At 45.7% G+C, this 17,275-nt stretch overlaps 2 protein-coding genes across 2 annotated transcripts in view; both read left to right on the top strand.

Moving 5' to 3' along the window:
• Positions 1 to 919: 919 nt before the first annotated feature.
• Positions 920 to 6,779, top strand: LOC120036499 (dipeptidyl peptidase 1-like). Its single transcript, XM_038982941.1, has 8 exons — positions 920 to 1,284; positions 1,565 to 1,710; positions 2,788 to 2,948; positions 3,465 to 3,620; positions 4,454 to 4,572; positions 5,348 to 5,479; positions 5,570 to 5,802; positions 5,914 to 6,779. The coding sequence occupies exons 1-8, from the start codon at positions 1,125 to 1,127 to the stop codon at positions 6,178 to 6,180; spliced, it is 1,374 nt and encodes a 457-aa protein (XP_038838869.1). The 5' UTR covers positions 920 to 1,124; the 3' UTR covers positions 6,181 to 6,779.
• Positions 6,780 to 6,982: 203 nt separating this feature from the next.
• Positions 6,983 to 17,275, top strand: part of LOC120036500 (ras-related protein Rab-38-like) — a 14,402-nt gene continuing 4,109 nt past the window's right edge. The window contains exons 1-2 of the mRNA XM_038982942.1: positions 6,983 to 7,302; positions 14,122 to 14,402. Of these exons, the coding sequence (XP_038838870.1) occupies positions 7,104 to 7,302; positions 14,122 to 14,402 (480 nt within the window). The 5' untranslated portion in view covers positions 6,983 to 7,103. The remainder of the gene's footprint in view (positions 7,303 to 14,121; positions 14,403 to 17,275) is intronic.

Below are 17,275 nucleotides of genomic sequence, written 5' to 3'. Positions count from 1 at the left end.
CTTGGTGGAAGAGTGGGGTAACATCTCACAGCAAGAACTGGCCAATCTGGTGCAGTCCATGAGGAGGAGATGCACTGCAGTACTTAATGCAGCTGGTGGCCACAACAGATACTGACTGTTACTTTTGATTTTGACCCCCCCCCTTTATTCAGGGACACATTATTCCATTTATGTTAGTCACATGTCTGTGAAACATGTTAATTTTATGTGTCAGTTGTTGAATCTTGTTATGTTCATACAAATATTTACACACGTTAAGTTTGCTGAAAATAAACGCAGTTGACAGTGAGATGACTTTTTTTGTTGTTGCTGAGTTTATATCCTGTACACACACCTTTAAAAATGTATATTGAGTGTTCTCAATATCCAATAAAACACCTTTCTTTCACTGATGAAAGACTTACAGATTTTAAAAGTCAGCAACAGCAGAGTTGCTTTAAGTGAAGTGTCTTCACAGCTGAAAACCAATCGAATGTAATTTGACTTTAACAAGGAACACCCCAAAGTCATTACCGACATTTTCAGTTTCCCTTTCCAATTCGATCCTCTCCTCGAGAGAGGAACAGGTGAAGCGATAGGATTTACTTCGCCCAAAATCTGTATGTGAAAGTGTCGAGTTACGAGAGGCTAATTTGATCAAATAGAAGTTTCGTAATGTTTAGGCTGTTACAAATGTACTGATACAATTGGATTCACGTTGCATTCCGGCAACTTTGAGAAAAATGACTAAGTTGTGCATCATTGGCTACAATGGTTCCACCTGACCTAATTTGCCTTCAATCATTGAGGACATGTATTTCCGTTGTTAGAGGGGGTCACTCGGCTTTCTTGCCAATATAATAAATAATCTTTGTCTTCTCTCAAAAAGCCCCAGCGAGTCACGTGATAAACTACAGCGGGTCACGTGATAAACTACAGCGGGTCATATGACCGAAGGGAAAGTTCCTTCTGATTGTACAAATCGCAGAGGACACAGCACAAATCCGTATCGCATGTGCATCGCAGTTCGGGGGAAATATAGCCTACCGTTTTATAGTTGGGCTTATACGTAGACTCAAGTTCCTTGCTAGTTATTATCGTATAATATCTGCGTAGTTCTGTAAACAGGAGTGTGGTGTGACGCGATGAAGGTGAGCGGTGTGTTGTTGTGTGTGTTCCTGCTCTGGGTGGAGGGCTCCCAGGCTGATACCCCGGCCAACTGCACATATGAAGACCTGTTGGGCTCCTGGGTGTTCCAGGTATCGAAGGGAGGACAAGACAAAGGCATCAACTGCTCTCTGATGGGTAAGAGCTGGAAATACGGAACAACCTCACGCTTTAAGCAATCAAGTAGGCTATGTAACAAACTTTTAATTGGTTCAAGTGTTAACTTGACCCGGTAGTCTGCTATTGCCTTTGTCTGTAGGCTATTGTTTGTGCTTTTGTAACAATGATACAATGCTTGATACAACTTTCACCACTGCCCAATGTTAATGTCTACCCGGTCTTACTTTGCAATACAGAAGAAGCCCAAAGTTTAATTGAATTAATTACCGAAATGTCTCTCTGTATGTTTTAAAAAAAGACACCATTGATAAGTCGATAACGGTGCACCTGGAGAAGCTGTCTGTGGCGGTGGACGACCTGGGGAACACGGGATTCTTCACCCTCATCTACAATCAGGGCTTTGAGGTTGTCCTCAATGACTACAAGTGGTTTGGCTTCTTCAAGGCAAGTTTAAGCTCTCACTTATGTGTTTCATTCAGGATTACACTTTAGTCTATAATAGTATCATACTACGATCTCTGTCAAGAGGTCTGGAACATTTTTGGTGGATATGGAATTACATTGTCATTATATCTCCAGCCTGTAGGCTACAGAAAAGGCCACCTACTTGTTCTACCATGTCCTTTATCTGCTAAAAGGGATTTTGATGGGATGTTGAAATGCTGCACAGATGTTTCTATAGCAGGTCTCTGGAGAGGCGTGCTGGGAATGGACAAGCTAAATATTTTGTGCCTTTAACAAAGTGGGCACTGCTTATCAAAGGGTGGCATCAGCTTTCACCTAAAAAGCCCATATGCCACTGGTTGAGGGGAATTGTCATTGTTTTTGGGCAGAATTGTGAGGTTGTATGTGTTTGAGGTGCATCTTGGTCAGTTTAGCTCAGTCAATGCCATCAATATTCCACCTAATGAGCGGGCCGGCTGCGATGGAAGTCCTCCTACCTTGTAGCTTTGCACATTACGTTTCAGACACATGGCTGGTCACCGTTCCTGTAATTGCAGGGCTGGTGGTTCAGTCACTCATCTGGCTCTTACATTTCAGTTGCTACATTGATGCTTTCAGGCTTGTGTTTCAAAGTTACTTTCAGTGTTGTGTTACTTTTCATTCGGTTATATTTCGTTTTGCTTTTTCGCGTGACTTCCTTGTGACGATCAGGGGAAATGTTCAGTGTTGTCCCTCCTACATGGTAGAGCTGATGTCTGCAAGTCACTTGTACTTCCTTATTGAAACTGTCTGGACTTGTTTCAGCACAGTGACACACCACATGCTTCACTGGAAAAGCCCATTGTTAGTTACTCACTGCTGCTGTTCATAACGTCACACTGTCTGCTCTCTCTCTCATATTGAAAGCTGATATCAGGGTAACTGCCACATCCACTTGCATAAAACATCAATGACTTGTTGTTCTTCTGCTTTTTAATCTCCAACTCTGGACATAAAGATTCAATGTGATTGTCCTCTTTCTACACAACACACAGGGATGCCTTGTACACAGACTGATTGTTCTCCTCTCTGTTCCAGTACTCTGAGCAGGGCTCTGAGGTGACCAGCTACTGTGACCAGACTCTGCCAGGCTGGGTCCATGATTCTCTGGGGAACAACTGGGCCTGCTTCACTGCCAAAAGGGTTGTCCCAATAGCCCCTCGCTCCGTACACACACACCGCTACCATCCCAATGACCTGTGAGTAGCCTCAGGGTTTTATAGCAGGCTTGACACACTCTGTGCGCCAATAATAATGCTCTCCAATAATCACATGTTTTCACATTAAAGTCCTATAGTTGGCTAGAAGGCTATTTTTCATCCATGGTCCCATTTTAGTGTGAGCATTGCTCATATTGAAAAACAAGCAGTCTGCTTAGTTTTTAGACTCTCTTTTACATTGGCTGTCAGTCACTGATCGTGTGAGTCATGTGTTCTGGTCTGAGCAGTGCTCTCTCCCTCTGGCTGTTCTAGTGCTCCTGTGTTTGTTCTGTTTTCCTTCCCTCAGGCTGTGTAGGTCTGTTTACTCATGTGGGGTGTATGTCAAATTGTACTTGTAAAAAAGGGCTTTATAAGTACAATTTGACATCAGCCAATGTCACAAAGTGTTATACAGAAACCCAGCCTAAAACCCCAAACGACAAGCAATGTAGAAGCAGTCTTTGCTCCTCCCCCAGGTTGGTGTCGGTCTGTTTACTACTCTCTCCCCTCCCCCAGGTTCCTCCAGAGGTCCTACAAACACAACCTGGACTTCATTGACTCCATCAACGTGGCCCAGAGCTCCTGGAAAGCCACGGCCTACAGTGAACATGAGACCTACACTCTGCAGCAGCTAATGCACAGGGCTGGGGGACCAGCCTCACACATCCCCAGGTACAGTCACTCACTTGGGAAAATATGTATTGAAACAGGAATTCAATTATGAAACTCATTTTGGGGAACTTCACACAAGAAGCAGGATGAGTCTGCGTCAGCTGTGAGATGTGTAACTTCTGAAAGGAAAGGGTAACAATCAGGGACTTTTTTATTTGTAAGTGGGGGGGACATTTATTATTTTATTATCCATTCAAAAACTCCACACAGCCTACCTGACCGCTCAGAGGCGTCCGCATGGTCCTAATGCACACCTTTGCCTCATTTTGTATCACATTCCAACGATCAAACTGGGGGTGACGGAAGCAATTTCATAATGTGGGAGGGACAGGTCCCCAGTGACAGTTGCGCCCCTGGAGAGAATAGTCATGGCAGATGAGGCCAAGGCTAGAGGGTTCTGTTTTAGGATAATGGAACACTGTCTCTGGCCCCAACTCGTCCAGACTGCTCTGGAATGACGGATGGTAAGAGGCACTCTGTACAAGGGCTTACAAATGCCTGAAGTTTCTCTCAACCTCCAGCTGAGTTGTATTTTTCTCTCCACTTGTTCACTCCCCCCTCATGGATTTTAAAGGAATGGTTTGGTGTCAGAAATATGGTGGGAACTAAGTACAGTTATTGCTGTGACACCAATCCATAGTGTGGGGGGGGACTAGTGATCACCTCAGGAGACAGTGGGGAAGAGATCACATTGGTGGTGGTCAGTAGCTATGAAACAGGACTCTAAAACTGAGGTAGTACCTAAAGGTGTTCAATAGGAACACTCATTTTGGATTCATTGCAAAAAACGTCCATGGTGTACCCTTATTGGATGAGTCTATGCTCCTCCCCAGACGTGTTGGCCCCGCCCCTGTGACAGCAACGCTAGCCAAGATGGCGGCCGGCCTCCCTGAGCGCTGGGACTGGAGAGATGTCAACAGAGTCAACTACCTCAGTCCTGTCCGAAACCAGGGTAACGCACGCCGGGTCAAATACCTACACTTGTCTATTGTGACTCTTGGCAATATGTCTCCTCTCCCAACCCCTGTGTTTAATGTTCAGCCTGTCTGCTGTGTCTGAGGCCTTAGGAATGTCCTCTACAGGTCATGCTGTACCGCTGCCTCTCCTAGTTAGAGAACTGCTAAATCAGTGGTCCCTCCTGGATTATAGTGGCCAATGTTCCCGTCTCAACCCCACAGACACAGCGCGCTGGTGTGTAGTGAGTTGTTGCATAGCTGGCTGAGAGGGCAACGGCAGGGCTGGGATTTAGGAGCTCTGTTGAGGGGTTTTACCAGCTGTGAGGATGTGGGGCTTTCTGCCCTCCCTGAAAGGCTCTGCGTGGTCGACAGTGGCCGTACAGGATTTACTGCAGAACTATTGTGAAGGAAGTGAGTTTGTTTATACAGGATGTACCACCTCCCGTCAACCAATCATGTCAATGCAGAGCTATACGGAGCCCTCTGTGTTACAATTTGAGGCGAGATGTGGTACGGAGCTTCATTTAGCCTCTGCGAACCTCCGGAGGCTCCACAATTGCGTCACACTCTCCATACGAAGCCTAAGACCACATTTTCGGCTCAAGCATAAATTGGCTTTTAGGGTTCATTCCCACAGAACTAGTTGCAGGTTAAAGATGATCCACGGACTGCTTGACCGGGTGTCTGGTTCTTAGTGGTGACTGATATTGCAGTGAGGTTTTTGATTGGTTGTGACAGTGCAGGGTTTGATTGGTACTCTGTGGGCTCCAGCTTCGTGTGGTAGCTGCTATTCCTTTGCCTTAATGGGAATGTTGGAGGCTCGTGTCCGGCTCCAAACCAACAACACCGAGACTCCCATCTTCAGCCCACAGCAGGTCGTGTCCTGCTCCCAGTACTCCCAAGGTAATGAGCGAGCACACACTGCATAATTGTACCTCAACGGTGTTTGTGTATTTCTCCCATATCTAAGCCCTCTTACTTCCTCCCCCTCAGGTTGTGACGGTGGTTTCCCCTACCTCATTGGAAAGTACGTCCAGGACTTTGGGATCGTCGAAGAGTCGTGTTATCCGTACGCTGGGACAGATTCCCCGTGTGACGTTCCCGATGGCTGTCTCCGCCACTACACTTCGGACTACAGCTACGTGGGAGGGTTCTACGGAGGCTGCAGCGAGTCTGCCATGATGCTGGAACTGGTCAAGAACGGCCCCATGGGGGTGGCCTTTGAGGTGGGACACACACGTTGGTTTGTGCATTGGCTAGCTCTATATGAGTGATGGCCAGTATTAGTTTGCTAAGTCACAATGGCCAGCTGTATTCCTCACACTGTTCTCGTCCAGGTGTATCCTGACTTCATGCACTACAAGGAGGGTATCTACCACCACACGGGCCTCCATGACACCAACAACCCGTTTGAGCTGACCAACCACGCGGTGCTGCTGGTGGGCTACGGCCAATGTCACGTCACGGGTCAGAAGTTCTGGGTGGTGAAGAACAGCTGGGGGACGGCGTGGGGCGAGGGGGGCTTCTTCAGGATCAGACGGGGGTCTGACGAGTGTTCCATCGAGAGCATCGCTGTGGCAGCCAAGCCCATCCCTAAACTGTAGAGGGTCTACAGGGGTAGGAGGGAAAGGGTTAATCTTTAGGCATTTTCCCAATTGGAACCGAGCCTGAAGTCTACAATGGCTTATAAATGTAAAGTTTGAAATGGCTGGGACGTTGTTGATGTCAGATATAATCGGGGAAAGTGTTCGCCACACTTGCTAGACTGTTGGATTCTTGCCATGCCAGTCAGATGCATATTTGGGAATGATGCCAAAAGGGAACCTGCTTTAATTCCCTATAACTGGGATTTGTAGTTTTATTAGTATTTTGTAGTTAGTCTGGTGATTAATAGGAGGGCAGAGGACCTCTGCTCTCTGTAATCTCAGGGGAGACTGTCCTGTGATCTGAAATATACTCTGTTGCTAGTCATCTCTATACTGTACTATCTCTCTGTGAGGCTGTAAATTGGAGTCTCCAGGGAATGTTCAAAGGGACTCATGATGTTTGAAGGGAAACAGTATATTCAATGTTGGTGTCTGTTTGTTTTTTTCTTCAGAAGTGGTTGCCTTTTAGATGTCAGTTTTCCAATAAGATCACATCATGCACAGCTTTTGTCTGCTTTATTACAATTTGATAAAATAAAGTTGTATAAATATTTTCAGTATATTTTATATATTGACACATATAGCTTAAGATTTATCCATGTGTATAACTTCAATATTCTTGATGAAACGTTGCGTGTCTTGCAACTTTTTCGGGGTTAAGTAACTTTAAAATAAGCTTTTAGGTATGAACTTCAGATGGGGTCAGCGCAGCTGCGAGCTCTCTCGCCCCAGGCCCGCCAGTCACAAGGTCCCGCTGTTACCCTCTTCTGCCCCACTTCTCTGGGCGTTCCTTCGGGATCGCTGGAGTACACCGCGCCACAGTCTCTTCTCTCCCGTCATCACGGCGTATTAATGTCCTACCGTAGCGCTCCGCGGTCGCCATGCAGAACAATCACAAGGAGCACCTCTATAAGATCCTGGTAATAGGGGACCTGGGGGTGGGCAAGACTAGCATCATCAAGCGCTATGTTCACCAGAACTTCAGCCCAAACTACCGAGCCACAATAGGAGTGGACTTCGCCCTGAAGGTCCTTAACTGGGACCATGAAACAGTACGGCTACAGCTATGGGACATAGCAGGTAGGAGAAGCATTACGCGTGACTGCTCAAATGGGTACACAGGCAGGCCCGTTGAAGTATTATGCTAATTGGATAAATTACATGCCATTATTGTAAGAGGTTTGCTGGCTTGTCAAAGTTGCAGCGTAAGAAGCGGGATGGGGAGACGGGAGGGAACTGTAGATATTAGGTTCTGGGGTGTGGTCAACGGAGTATGTGTATCAAAAAGATTGGATGTATTGTATACTGACAGCAACATGTAATACTAAAATTTTAGGAAGAATTTTGTTTCGTAATATTAAACAACAGTCCTGTTCGTGTGCAGACGTTGGGAACCGATGGCAGTTAAGTTACACCGTATGCGTATTGGCCGTATCTCACGTGAGTGGTGGTTATTGGAGAAATTCTTCTGATGCTTCTGCGCGCGCTCTCTCAGTTCCATAAGCTCTGGCGGGTACAGCCGGTGCGCACGCCTGCATGTACAGTCATGTGTCTCGCACTCGTGAGGGAGATTTGAGGCGCAGAATGGGTTTATCGTGAATGAGAACCGGCAATACTTCCGGGATCGAGAATGCCCTGCTACCTATTCTATTCACAATAGATTGATGCGTTGCTTCATTGAGCTCAATTTGGAGGGATATTGTGAACTATGTTTTCTCATACCCTTAATTTAAATGGATGTGTTCATGAGACATTGCAACGTCCCAGTGTTTAGTGTGGCCTTATATGGCCTCTGCTAAGAGCTCTCAGCGTTTATTGTGCAGGGGCTTTGACTGTTTCCCGTCAGTCACTACATGATCAGAAGCTTTCAACGCCTTGGAAGGAAACACGTCTTGCAGCAACAAAACAGCTAAACTAGTACAGTTGAGTCAGGAGAACTCGTGTATGTCGATGTGGTCAATTTAAATAGAGCGCCGTATCAAAATAGAAATATCATGTGGATAGTTTCTCAGTTTAGCTTGATGTAGTCAGCTGACGTTAACTCAGACTGGAGATGTTGCCTGGCTTGAACTAGCCTTGCTCTATTGATCATGCACTTGTAGAATGTCACACCTAGGCCCGATCCCAGATGTACCTGTAGGCTAGACCTTACGTCCTATGTACTTGTGGAGATCTGAGAGTATTTGACAGGTGGAAGCTTGAACGTATTGCTTTCATCAATCAAATCCAATCAATCGTTTATAAGGCGTAGGGTCTAGGCAGTGGTGGAAAAATTACCCATTGTCATACTTGAGTAGAAGTAAAGATACCTTTTTAATAGAAAATTACTCAAGTGAAACTAACCCAGTTAAATACTACTTGAGTAAGTCTAAAAGTATTTGATTTTAAATATACTTTATAAAAATGAAATATAATTGCTAAAATACTGTAAATGTATAAAAAATAAAAGTACATAGAACAAAAGTATAAACGCTACATGTAAAGTGTTGATTTCATGACCTAAAATCAAAGATCTCAGAAGTTTTACATAGTCGTGGCCAAAAGTTTTGAGAATATACACAAATATTAATTTTCAAAAAGTCTGCTGCCTCAGTTTGCATGATGGCAATTTGCATATACTGCAGAATGTTATGTAGTGATCAGATGAATTGCAATTAATTGCAAAGTCCCTCTTTGCCATGGAAATGAACTGAATCCCCATAAAACATTTCCATTGCATTTCAGCCCTGCCACAAAAGGACCAGCTGACATGTCAGTGATTCTCTTAACACAGGTGTGAGTGTTGACGAGGACAAGGCTGGAGATCACTCTGTCATGCTGATTGAGTTTGAATAACATACTGGATGCTTCAAGAGGAGGGTGGTGCTTGGAATCATTGTCAAACATGGTTACCTGCAAGGAAACACGTGCCGTCATCATTGCTTTGCACAAAAAGGTTTTCACAGGCAAGGATATTGCTGCCAGTAAGATTGCACCTAAATCAACCATTTATCGGATCATCAAGAACTTGAAGGAGAGCGGTTCAATTGTTGTGAAGAAGGCTTCAGGGTGCCCAAGAAAGTCCAGCAAGCGCCAGGACCGTCTCCTAAAGTTGATTCAGCTGCGGGATCGGGGTACCACCAGTACAGAGCTTGCTCAGGAATGGCAGCAGGCAGGTGTGAGTGCATCTGCACGCACAGTGAGGCAAATACTTTTGGAGGATGGCCTGGTGTCAAGAAGGGCAGCAAAGAAGCCACTTCTCTCCAGGAAAAACATCAGGGACAGACTGATATTCTGCAAAAGGTACAGGGATTGGACTGCTGAGGACTGGGGTAGAGTCATTTTCTCTGATGAATCCCCTTTCCGATTGTTTGGGGCATCTGGAAAAAAGCTTGTCCGGAGAATACAAGGTGAGCGCTACCATCAGTCCTGTGTCATGCCAACAGTAAAGCATCTTGAGACCATTCATGTGTGGGGTTGCTTCTCAGCCAAGGGAGTGGGCTCACTCACAATTTTGCCTAAGAACACAGCCATGAATAAAGAATGGTACCAACACATCTCCCGAGAGCAACTTCTCCCAACCATCCAGGAACAGTTTGGTGACGAACAATGCCTTTTCCAGCATGATGGAGCACCTTGCCATAAGGCAAAAGTGATAACTAAGTGGCTCGGGGAACAAAACATCGATATTTTGGGTCCATGTCCAGGAAACTCCCCAGACCTTAATCCCATTGAGAACTTGTGGTCAATCCTCAAGAGGCGGGTGGACAAACAAACAACCCACAAATTCTGAACAAACTCCAAGCATTATGCAAGAATGGGCTGCCATCAGTCAGGATGTGGCCCAGAAGTTAATTGACAGCATGCCAGGGTGGATTGCAGAGGTCTTGAAAAAGGGTCAAGACTGCAAATATTGACTCTCTGCATCAACTTCATGTAATTGTCAATAAAAGCCTTTGACACGTATGAAATGTTTGTAATTATACTTCAGTATTCTATAGTAACATCTGACAAAAATATCAAAAGACACTGAAGCAGCAAACTTTGTGAAGATTAATATTTGTGTCATTCTCAAAACTTTTGGCCACGACTGTACACAAAAAGCTTATTTCTCTCAAATGTTTTTCCCAAATTTGTTTACATCCCTGTTAGTGAGCATTTTATCCTTTGTCACGATAATCCATCCATCTGACAGGTGTGGCATATCAAGAAGCTGATTAATCAGCATGTTCATTACACAGGTGCACCTTGTGCTGGGGACAACAAAAGGCCACTCTAAAATGTGTAGTTTTGTCATACAACACAATGCCACAGATGTCTAAAGTTTTGAGGCACTGTGCATTTGGCATGCTGACTGCAGGAATGTCAGCCAGAGCTGTTGCCAGAGAATCTAATGTTAATTTCTCTACCATAAGCCACCTCCAATGTCGTTTTAGAAAATTTGGCTGTACGTTCAACTGGCTTCATAACCGCAGACCACATGTAACCACGCCAGCCCAGGAATATTTCTGTCTTTAATAATGCCTTTTATAAAACTTATTTTTTATTCTGATTGTCTGGGCTTGGCTCCCCAGCGGGTGGGCCTATTCCCTCCCAGGCCCACCCATGACCAGTCATGTGAAATCCATATATTAGGGAGTAATGAAAGGATTTCCATTGACTGATGTCCTTCTATGAACTGGAACTCTGCAAAATCTTTGAAATTGTTGCATGCTGCGTATATATTCTAGTTCAGAATATAATAATTATAAGACAGTGGTGGGCTCTCTCTCTCTCTGGTGGGCTCCCTCTTTCTCACTCTCTGGTGGGCTCTCTTTCTTTCTCTGGTGGGCTCTTTCTCTCTCTGGTGGGCTCTCTCTCTCTCTGGTGGGCTCTCTCTCTCTGGTGGGCTCTCTCTCTCTCTCTGGTGGGCTCTCTCTCTCTATGCTGGGCTCTCTCTCTCTCTGGTGGGCTCTCTCTCTCTCTGGTGGGCTCTCTCTCTCTCTGGTGGGCTCCCTCTCTCTCTGATGGGCTCCCTCTTTCTCTGATGGGCTCCCTCTTTCTCTCTCTCTCTGGTGGGCTCTCTCTCTCTCTGGTGGGCTCTCTCTCTCTCTCTCTCTGGTGGGCTCTCTCTCTCTCTGCTGGGCTCTCTCTCTCTCTCTGGTGGGCTCTCTCTCTCTCTGCTGGGCTCTCTCTCTCTCTGCTGGGCTCTCTCTTTCTCTCTGGTGGGCTCTCTCTCTGCTGGGCTCCCTCTCTCTCTGATGGGCTCCCTCTTTCTCTCTCTCTCTGGTGGGCTCTCTCTCTCTCTCTGGTGGGCTCCCTCTTTCTCACTCTGGTGGGCTCTCTCTCTCTCTCTGCTGGGCTCCCTCTTTCTCTCTCTCTGGTGGGCTCTCTCTTTCTCTCTCTCTGGTGGGCTCTCTCTCTCTCTCTGGTGGGCTCCCTCTTTCTCTCTCTCTGGTGGGCTCCCTCTTTCTCTCTCTCTGGTGGGCTCTCTCTCTCTCTGGTGGGCTCTCTCTCTCTCTCTGGTGGGCTCTCTCTCACTCTGGTGGGCTCTCTCACTCTGGTGGGCTCTCTCTCTCTGGTGGGCTCTCTCTCTCTGGTGGGCTCTCTCTCTCTCTCTGGTGGGCTCTCTCTCTCTCTCTGGTGGGCTCTCTCTCTCTCTCTCTGGTGGGCTCTCTCTCTCTCTGGTGGGCTCCCTCTCTCTCTCTCTCTCTGGTGGGCTCCCTCTTTCTCTCTCTCTGGTGGGCTCCCTCTTTCTCTCTCTCTGGTGGGCTCCCTCTCTTTCTGGTGGGCTCCCTCTTTCTCTCACTCTCTGGTGGGCTCCCTCTCTCTCTGGTGGTCTCCCTCTTTCTCTCACTCTCTGGTGGGCTCCCTCTCTCTCTGGTGGTCTCCCTCTTTCTCTCACTCTCTGGTGGGCTCCCTCTTTCTCTCTCTCTCTCTGGTGGGCTCCCTCTTTCTCTCACTCTGGTGGGCTCCCTCACTCTCTGGTGGGCTCCCTCTCTCTGGTGGGCTCCCTCTTTCTCTCACTCTGGTGGGCTCCCTCTCTCTCTGGTGGGCTCCCTTACTCTCTGGTGGGCTCCCTCTCTCTCTGGTGGGCTCCCTCTTTCTCTGTCTTGTGGTCTACCTCTTTCTCTCACTCTGGTGGGCTCCCTCACTCTCTGGTGGGCTCCCTCTCTCTCTGGTGGGCTCCCTCTTTCTCTCACTCTGGTGGGCTCCCTCTCTCTCTGGTGGGCTCCCTCTTTCTCTCTCTCTCTGGTGGGCTCCCTCTTTCTCTGGTGGTCTACCTCTTTCTCTCTCCTTCTCCCTCTCTTTCTCCCTCTCTATCTTCATGAGGTAGTCACCTGGAATGCATTTCAATTAACAGGTGTGCCTTGTTCAAAGTTAATTTGTGGAATTTCTTTCCTTAATGCGTTGAGCCAATCAGTTGTGTTGTGAGAAGGTAGGGGTGGTAAAAAGAAGATAGCCCTATTTGGTAAAAGACCAAGTCCATATTATGGCAAGAACAGCTCAAATAAGCAAAGTCAAACGACAGTCTATCATTACTTTAAGACTTGAAGGTCAGTCAATCCAGAACATTTCAAGAACTTTGAAAGTTTCTTCAAGTACAGTTGCAAAAACCATCAAGTGCTATGATGAAACTGGCTCTCATGAGGACTGCCACAGGAAAGGAAGACCCAGAGTTACCTCTGCTGCAGAGGATAAGTTCAGTAGAGTTACCAGCCTCAGAAATTGCAGCCCAAATAAATTCTTCACAGAGTTCAAGTAACAGACACATCTCAACATCAACTGTTCAGAGGAGACTGCGTGAATCAGGCCTTCATGGTCAAATTGCTGCAAAAAAAACACTACTAAAGGACATCAATGAGAAGGAAAGATTTGCTTGGACCAAGAAACACGAGCAATGGACATTAGACCGGTGGAAATCTGTCCTTTGGTCTGATGAGTCCAAATTTGCGATTATTGGTTCCAAATGCCGTGTCTTTGTGAGATACAGAGTAGGTGAACGGATGATCTCCGCATGTGTGGTTCCCACCGTGAGGCATGGAGGAGGAGGTGTTATGGTGTGGGGGCGCTTTGCTGGTGACACTGTCTGTGATTTATTTCAGAATTCTTAACCAGCATGGCTACAACAGCATTCTGCAGTGATACACCATCCCATCTGATTTGCGCTTAGTGGGTCTATCATTTGTTTTACAACGGAACAATGACCCAACACACCTCCAGGCTGTGTAAGGGCTATTTGACCATGAAGGAGAGTGATGGAGTGCTGTATCAGATGACCTGGCCTCCACAATCACCCAGCCTCAACCCAATTGAGATGGTTTGTGATGAGTTGGACTGCAGAGGGAAGGAAAAGCAGCCAACAAGTGCTCAGCATATGTGGGAAGTCCTTCAAGACTGTTGGAAAAACATTGAAGCTGGTTGAGAGAATGCACAGTGTGCAAAGCTGTCATCAAAGCAAAGGGTGGATACTTTGAAGAATCTCAAATATAAAATATATTTTGATTTGCTTAACACTTTGCCATATGTGTTATTTAATAGTTTTGATGTCTTCATTATTATTCTGCAATGTAAAAATAAAGAAAAACCCTTGAATGAGTAGGTGTGCCAAACTTTTGACTGGTACTGTATATTTGATCTACGTGTGGAGTGAGATGTACCCTGTCTGTCCACGTTGTTGTATTTTACCGGGCTTGATTAATGAATGTGACCCTCTACAACTGTGACCAGGACTGTGTAGTCAACTCTTTGCCCTGAGGCAAATGGTTGTTAACAGCCTAAAGTAACCTTCATCTCAGTGGTGTTACCAGGGCTTATGATATGGTATTAGGGTCAGGGGTGGTGTGGCAACAAGACACATGTTTTATCACAAGGCCAAGGTATAGCGTTTAGTCCTGCTACTGCTATCAGTACTAACTAACAATACTGTGTGTGTGTCAGGTCAGGAGCGGTTTGGGAACATGACCCGGGTCTACTACCGTGAGGCCATGGGGGCGTTCATCGTGTTTGACGTGACGCGGCCTTCCTCCTTCGAGGCCGTCACCAAGTGGAAGGAGGACCTGGACTCTAAACTCACGCTGGCCAATGGGAAAAATGTGGCCGCTGTGCTATTGGCTAATAAGTGCGACCAGGGGCAGGACGTGCTGACCAACAATGGGATTCAGATGGAGAAATTCTGTCAGGAGAACGGCTTTGTGGGATGGTACGAGACCTCTGCCAAGGTGAGAACACAGACACACACACACACACGGACGGGCGGGCGGACGGACGGACGCAGTTTCATGTGAATGTCTTACCAAACCTCCACACACTCACACCTCCATACATATTATTAACACACTGACACACACACACTCACAGGTAGAGTTGGGTGGTGTCCAGATGTTCAATCCATTTCTGTACCATACCGCGGTATACGGCATTACCGGAAGTGCACAGACAGTGGAGCTATTATTATTATATAAAAATACAAAGAATTTACGCAAAAAACAATTTAGGAAACATGGATCTTGATTCAGGAGGGGATTGAATGATTCTGCTGTAACCAAGAAGCTTGATGTTGACATCTAGCCACTTAGCTACCAAGTTAGCAACACGATGCATAGCTGACATCTAGCCACTTAGCTACCAAGTTAGCAACACGATGCATAGCTGACATCTAGCCACTTAGCTACCAAGTTAGCAACACGATGCATAGCTGACATCTAGCCACTTAGCTACCAAGTTAGCAACACGATGCATTGCTGACATCTAGCCACTTAGCTACCAAGTTAGCAACACGATGCATAGCTGGAGCCCGGAGCTGGAGATCATTTAGCACTCAACCTCACACAATTTATTTTTACATTTTTTAATGTTTGAAAATAGTATTGAAATACCCCGGTATACGGTATAAACGGTATACAGCCCCAGCCTGCACACATGCTATGGAGTCATGGCACCTTGTACAGCTCTGGAATTTCACAAATGAACTGAAAGTGAGCACAATCAGTTGGATCAAACACACCACTCTCCTGTCCCAGAAACACCGTGTGCCAGTGGAGCTCTACATTCCGAGAGTCAGAAGAAGGTGAAAGGTCGTTACCGTGGGTTACCAGATTTATGAGCTGCATTTTATTTCTGAAAAGTTGTCCCTTTCTGACTGCCTTTGTTCACTCCAGTAGTTAGTTCTACATATACTTTCCCCTATCCAGTTGGATGGACGAGTGGATGAGGGAGAGGGCAGAAATGAGGAGACACCTCTTTGGAATGGATGCACTGGAAATGGAACCGCATGAAGCATTCAGCCTCTTCACTCAAATACAAGTCAGTGATATAGAGGGATGTAGAGAGTGATATAGAGGGATGTAGAGAGGGATGTAGAGAGTGATATAGAGGGATGTAGAGAGGGATGTAGAGAGTGATGTAGAGAGGGATATAGAGGGTGATATAGAGTGATGTAGAGAGTGATATAGATGGATGTAGAGAGTGATATAGAGTGATGTAGAGAGTGATGTAGAGAGTGATGTAGAGGGTGATAGAGAGTGATGTAGAGAGTGATATAGAGGGATGTAGAGAGTGATATAGAGTGATGTAGAGAGGGATATAGAGGGTGATATAGAGTGATATAGAGGGATGTAGAGTGATGTAGAGAGGGATGTAGAGAGTGATATAGAGAGTGATATAGAGGGATATAGAGGGATGTAGAGAGTGATATAGAGGGATGTAGAGAGGGATATAGAGGGATGTAGAGAGTGATATAGAGGGATGCAGAGAGGGATGTAGAGAGTGATATAGAGGGATGTAGAGAGGGATGTAGAGAGTGATATAGAGGGATGTAGAGAGTGATATAGAGGGATGTAGAGAGGGATGTAGAGAGTGATATAGAGTGATGTAGAGAGGGATATAGAGGGTGATATAGAGTGATGTAGAGAGTGATATAGATGGATGTAGAGAGTGATGTAGAGAGTGATGTAGAGAGGGATGTAGAGAGGGATATAGAGTGATGTAGAGAGTGATATAGAGGGATGTAGAGAGTGATATAGAGTGATATAGAGTGATGTAGAGAGGGATATAGAGGGTGATATAGAGTGATGTAGAGAGTGATATAGAGGGATGTAGAGAGTGATAGAGAGGGATGTAGAGAGGGATGTAGAGAGTGATGTAGAGAGTGATATAGAGAGTGATATAGAGTGATGTAGAGAGTGATATAGAGGGATGTAGAGAGTGATATAGAGGGATGTAAAGAGGGATATAGAGTGATGTAGAGAGGGATATAGAGTGATGTAGAGAGGGATGTAGAGAGTGATATAGAGGGATGTAGAGAGTGATATAGAGGGATGTAGAGAGTGATGTAGAGAGTGATATAGAGGGATGTAGAGAGTGATATAGAGGGATGTAGAGAGGGATGTAGAGAGTGATGTAGAGAGGGATATAGAGGGTGATATAGAGTGATGTAGAGAGTGATATAGAGGGATGTAGAGAGTGATATAGAGTGATGTAGAGCGGGATGTAGAGAGTGATAAAGGGTGATGTAGAGAGTGATGTAGAGTGATGTAGAGAGGGATGTAGAGAGTGATATAGAGTGATGTAGAGAGTGATGTAGAGAGGGATATAGAGGGTGATATAGAGTGATGTAGAGAGTGATATAGATGGATGTAGAGAGTGATATAGAGTGATGTAGAGAGGGATGTAGAGAGGGATATAGAGTGATGTAGAGAGTGATATAGAGGGATGTAGAGAGTGATATAGAGTGATATAGAGTGATATAGAGTGATGTAGAGAGGGATATAGAGGGTGATATAGAGTGATGTAGAGAGTGATATAGAGGGATGTAGAGAGTGATATAGAGGGATGTAGAGAGTGATAGAGAGGGATGTAGAGAGGGATGTAGAGAGTGATGTAGAGAGGGATGTAGAGAGTGATATAGAGAGTGATATAGAGTGATGTAGAGAGTGATATAGAGGGATGTAGAGAGTGATATAGAGGGATGTAAAGAGTGATATAGAGGGATGTAAAGAGGGATGTAGAGAGTGATATAGAGGGATGTAGAGAGTGATATAGAGGGATGTAGAGAGTGATGTAGAGAGTGATATAGAGGGATGTAGAGTGATAT

This window comes from Salvelinus namaycush, unplaced genomic scaffold (assembly GCF_016432855.1).
Source record: "Salvelinus namaycush isolate Seneca unplaced genomic scaffold, SaNama_1.0 Scaffold1365, whole genome shotgun sequence".
Taxonomy (NCBI): Eukaryota; Metazoa; Chordata; class Actinopteri; order Salmoniformes; family Salmonidae; genus Salvelinus; species Salvelinus namaycush.
Note: the sequence above shows the minus strand (reverse complement) of the source record. Positions and strands in the feature narration are given on the sequence as shown.

Coding starts and splice junctions, on each gene's coding strand:
- LOC120036499 (XM_038982941.1), top strand. CDS start 1,125: ATGAAGGTGAGCGGTGTGTTGTTGTGTGTGTTCCTGCTCTGGGTGGAG. Junction 3,621..4,453: donor CCAGCCTCACACATCCCCAG/GTACAGTCACTC, acceptor GCTCCTCCCCAG/ACGTGTTGGCCCCGCCCCTG. Junction 5,803..5,913: donor CCATGGGGGTGGCCTTTGAG/GTGGGACACACA, acceptor GTTCTCGTCCAG/GTGTATCCTGACTTCATGCA.